This window comes from Gadus morhua, chromosome 23, assembly GCF_902167405.1.
Source record: "Gadus morhua chromosome 23, gadMor3.0, whole genome shotgun sequence".
Taxonomy (NCBI): domain Eukaryota; kingdom Metazoa; phylum Chordata; class Actinopteri; order Gadiformes; family Gadidae; genus Gadus; species Gadus morhua.
This window is the reverse complement of record NC_044070.1, coordinates 25,045,870-25,050,869: the sequence shown is the minus strand read 5'-3', so window position 1 is coordinate 25,050,869 and position 5,000 is coordinate 25,045,870. Positions and strand designations below refer to the sequence as shown.

At 47.0% G+C, this 5,000-nt stretch overlaps 1 protein-coding gene across 2 annotated transcripts in view; it reads right to left on the bottom strand.

Annotated features, from left to right (window-relative positions):
* The window catches only part of myripb (myosin VIIA and Rab interacting protein b), a 114,408-nt gene that overhangs the window by 68,755 nt on the left and 40,653 nt on the right, over nucleotides 1-5,000 (bottom strand). For both annotated transcript variants that reach the window (XM_030349440.1, XM_030349439.1), the window contains one exon: nucleotides 1,931-2,152. In XM_030349440.1, the coding sequence (XP_030205300.1) occupies nucleotides 1,931-2,152 (222 nt within the window). The remainder of the gene's footprint in view (nucleotides 1-1,930; nucleotides 2,153-5,000) is intronic.

Genomic DNA, 5,000 nt, shown 5'->3' with positions numbered 1-5,000 from the left:
CTGGCCTACAGATCATCAATACACGGACACGGGAGAATATCTACAGCCCATCCACACTCAGCCCCATCAGAACGAGACCATACACAGTCACAGAGACATCAATGTCCTCAAGCCAGAGTCGCTGTGACAGGAACACACTGAAGGTAGGAACACCTTCTCCTTCTCCTCTGCTGCTCCTTGTGACGCTTCCCTCCGTCGAGGTAAAACATCTCTGGATGTTGTGTTGACCCAAACAAACAAAGGCGGCTCTTCGGAAGGCAGCAGTGACAGGCAGACTCACATCGGTTCCCCCATACTCGGAGCAGTAGAGCAGCAGATGGCTGACTCATGACAGGGTATCAGTCAGCCAATGGCGGACAGCGTTTTAGTCTCTCAAAACCTCCCTGAAAAGGTGGAAATACAAAAAGCAGCGCAAACATACAAACACACACACATACCGAGCCACACACACCATAATCAGTAACACGCACACACACACCAGAAAAGAGACTCACGGATTTAAAGACAAGCATGACTTTCAGTACCAATTTAGCCTGTGTGTTTGTGTATGTGTGTATGTGTGTATGTGTGCGCGTGTACGTGTGTGTGTGTGTGTGTGTGTGTGTGTGTGTGTGTGTGTGTGTGTGTGTGTGTGTGTGTGTGTGTGTGCATGTCCCAGGTATATCAAGAATTGAGTTGCATAATCGCATTTAGTAAGAGCCACTGACGGACCAACAATCCAACGGATTCATCTTCGTATCCACGCACAGAATTCACAGCTTTGAATTCACTTTTCAAAAGCACCCCGCCCGGTTCCTCGTGTCTGTCTGTCTGTCGGGTGTTTTGAACAGCAACATCCATAGAGAGACACAGACAATGCATATGCTTCTACACGGGAGCCATGTGAGTTCACTGTATAGCAATCAATTCCATTTGTCACCGTGGTGCTGCTCATTCTGCTCAATGAGACCAGTATCCCACTGGGATAACAAGGGTTAGGGTTAGCCTAACCCTAATACCCACTGGGATAACAAGGCATTTAGTACACACATGTATGACTCTCTCTCTTCTGCTGTGTGCCCTTGTTTATCAATCTAGTTAAACATGTGCCCATTTCAGACACACACCCGGAACACACACAGAACAGGACAGAAACGCACCCGCACCGAGAAGAAATATTGAAGGGAGAAATACTATGGACGTGATGGGTGACAGAATCGATACCCTTTTAATATTGCTCATGATTTGCCAAAAGACACTCAACATTTCTTCATCTGAAACTCACTCCTCCTTCAGAATTCTTGAGCTCATTCTGACACTACACTATAATCCCAATTTGGCTGGCAAGAGACTAATACTGAGTAAGCACTGGAAAAATGTCTGTGAGAAATAATCAACCCAATCATGGTCTTCACACCTGTCAGTGTTGTTCAACAACATCGTCTATAACATGGCCACATCCCGTCTGTCTCCAAATAGCACCCAATGATACTTAATGTCCTTGTCCTGTTGACTCATATCTTCTGTATCCGTCTCTATCTATGTACCTCTCTTTCCGCAAAAGTGTTCCTTGTATCTTCAAACCGATATTCCCCTCCTTCGCTAAGACAAGATCTCCGCCGGCGTTCCAGCTCTCTGTCGCTCTCTCTGTCTCTCTCTCTCTTACTCTGTCGTGCAGACCCTCTCTCTCTCTCTGTACAAATCCAATCAAATCAGCCTTATCCCCATCAACCCCGTCCTCACACACTAAACCCATTCCAGAACCCCTTCACTCTCCTCCCAATGATTCCTCTCCATCCCTCTCGTTCTTCCTCCCCCTCTCGTCTCCCCGCTTTCCCCCGTCTCCTCTGGGTACCACATGTGTGTGCGTGTGCCTCTCCATGTCCCCCTCTCTTCCCTCCCTTAGGTCCCTACACCGTACAGCACACATCACATCCACAGCCCGACTGACCTGCCCTTCTGGCACGCGGAGCAGAGCCAGGCTCCGTCCCTCTGGCAGTAGGTGCGGCAGCCCTTGCACACGTTGTACTGGCAGTCCAGGCAGCGGCGGCGGGGGTTGAGCAGGAAGGTGAACGGAGCGCAGCAGCGGATGCAGCAGTGCTGGTTGAAGAGCTGCTGCTTGGAGAGGAGGGAGCATCTGCTGCCTTCCTCTGCCAGATCCTGCTTCATCTCACTGGAGAGGTAGAGCGGGAGAGAGAGAATGAGGGAGGGGAGGGGGAGAGGGATGAGAGAGAGAGGTAAAGAGAGAGAGAGACAGTGAGAGAAAGGGAGGGGAGGGCGGAGAGGGATAAGAGAGAGAGGAAAGAGGGGAGGAGAGAGCGAGTAAGAGGCAGGGACACGAGAGGGTGTGTAAGTGGGACGGAGGAAGGAGAGTGAGGGAGAGGAAGAGGGGGGAGGGGAGAGAGAGAGAGTGACCGTGAGTGTCTGAGCGAGAGGTGGAATGTGAAAACAGAATGTGACTCAAATCAATTGGAGAGGGCGTCATATGCAGTTAACAACTGATTTAATAAAACAGGAGGCAGGTGTGTCTGTGATCCCGCCAACGGTTTGAGGCGTTCTCTTGCTTTCGCCATTTGCTGAAATGAACATCAAAGCTCACATTTTAATTTAGGAGCATGCCACGTCGGGTTTGCACGCCTCAACCGATGTGCGGCAAAGCCACAAAGAACCGCAGGTCAGGGGGGCTCTCGGGGGGGCGCCCACCCGATGTCTGTTCATCACAAAGAACCCGGGATGAGCGCCCCCAGCAGGAGGGCGCTGCCCTCAACGACAGGGTGCCTGGCAGGGAGGGGCTGGAGGAAAACACGATTGCATTGGACCGCAGCTCTGCGGTGAAGCACATAAATACTGTTCTATGGGATCGTACCAAAACTTGCAAAAACAGCAAGAATCATTCCCATCTATAAATCAGGAGATAAAAATGACATAAACAACTACAGACCCATATCAATCCTGCCGACACTCTCTAAGGTATTTGAGAAGGTAGTGCACAAGAGGCTGAGTGGCTACCTTGATAAACATAACATACTTGTCCCCCCTCAGTACGGCAAACAAGAAACAAAGCACTACCTGCATGGCTATCCTTGATCTCCTAGAAGACATCAGTCATGCCATCGACAACAACAAACAGGCTATTGGGATATTTCTGGATTTATCGAAAGCATTCGATACTATCGATTTCAATATCTTACTTGCCAAGCTACAGCATTATGGGATCAGAGGCACAGCATGGAGATGGTTCAAGAGCTATCTCCAGAATAGAGAGCAGTTCGTACTTAGAAATGACCATAGATCAGTACAGAAAACGGTCACTCTTGGGGTCCCCCAGGGTTCCATTCTCGGACCTCTCCTGTTCACCCTTTATATCAATGACCTAGACTATGTCTCTGATGCCTTTCATAAAGTGCTATTTGCAGATGATACCAACTTGATCCTGTCTCACAAAAATATTCTTGTCTTGCAGGAAACTGCAAACAAGGAGCTGTTAAAAGTGGACACTTGGTTTAAGTGCAACAAATTATCACTAAATATCAATAAAACAAACTTGATTATGTTTCGTTCCACAAAAAATACAAGTAAGGTGGAAAATACCTGTCTCTCTATCAATGGCCATGTCATTGAAAGAGTAAAATCAACTAAGTTTTTGGGTGTAGAACTCGATGAATTTATCAATTTTAAAAGACATACTCATCAATTATTAAATAAACTTTCCAAATATGTTGGACTTTTTTTCAAAATAAGACACTTCCTCCCACTTTCAATGCTCCTTACACTGTATAGATCTCTGTTTGAACCCCACATCACCTACTGCAATATCATCTGGTGCAATACATATCCTAGTCATCTTTTAAAGTTGCAGTCCCTTCAGAAAAAGATTATACGTGCAATATCCTGGTCAAAATGCAATGCTCCAACTGCCTCACTGTTCCACTCATATGGTCTCCTCAAGCTTCCTGAAATCAACACCTATCACAATGCATGCACAATGTACCAGGTGGTAAATAATATGAACACCCGCCTATGTGAGCTTGTACCTATCTCTCGTCCACTGCACACACACTATACCAGGAAAAAACATTTGATTACTGGCAAAGTAAGAAAACTGAAGAGCACTAGCCTGAGTATTGTTTCCAGGGGACCACAGATATGGAATAAGCTTGAAGGCTTCATAAAAATGTCCCAGTCCTTCTTGGCTTTCAAAAAAAACTAAAACAGAAGCTGTTATCCACCTACATATGACGGTGGTGCAATGTATTGTTACAACCTGGTTGTCAGTGTGTCTGCGAGATGTATGTGTCGTGTTCTCTGTGGAAGTGTGTGCCTGGGATGAGGCTATGGATGTGAGTGTGTGTGTGTGTGTGTGTGGGTGGGGGAGTGGGTGTGTGTGTGTGTGAGTGTGTGTGTGTGTGGGGGGGGGTCACAGGTCCCCGCTACAAGCATTTCTTGCTTCTTAGGGATCGCCTTTTCATGCTGCCATCTTTGTTGCTGTTAATGCGTGTTGGATGTATGTATTATGTTTGTGCTCTTGTATTGTCCGGCACCTTAGCATGAATAAACTAAACTAAACTAAATCGTAAGGAAACGGTTCCATTAAAGAGTCGTTAAATAAAGCTTAAACATCTCAATAGAAGGAGGGGGCGGGGGGGGCAGTCCATCTAACACTAATGAGAGCGTGAGGTTTGCACCGTGCAGGGTAACCTTTCAGATGTTTGCCCAAAGTCATTTGTGGAGATGGAGAAATATATAAAAGACGCAATTACTGACTACATGTAATCTGACTGCCGCTCGGGAGCAAACAATAGCTTTAAATCAGAGCGTTTGTGTCCTGCAAGCACACCCACTGTGCCATCAGTGTGTCACGTCAAACGTCTCCTCAGAGCGCTGATGTTATCCCATACGGCGCAATGTTCAAAATCATAACGATCGGAATATAAATTAAATCACCCCTAAAAAGTGAAGTTCTGCCCGTGTAGGACCGTCGCTGTGGTGCACGTGTGAGGCAAACACATTAGTGGGATTTA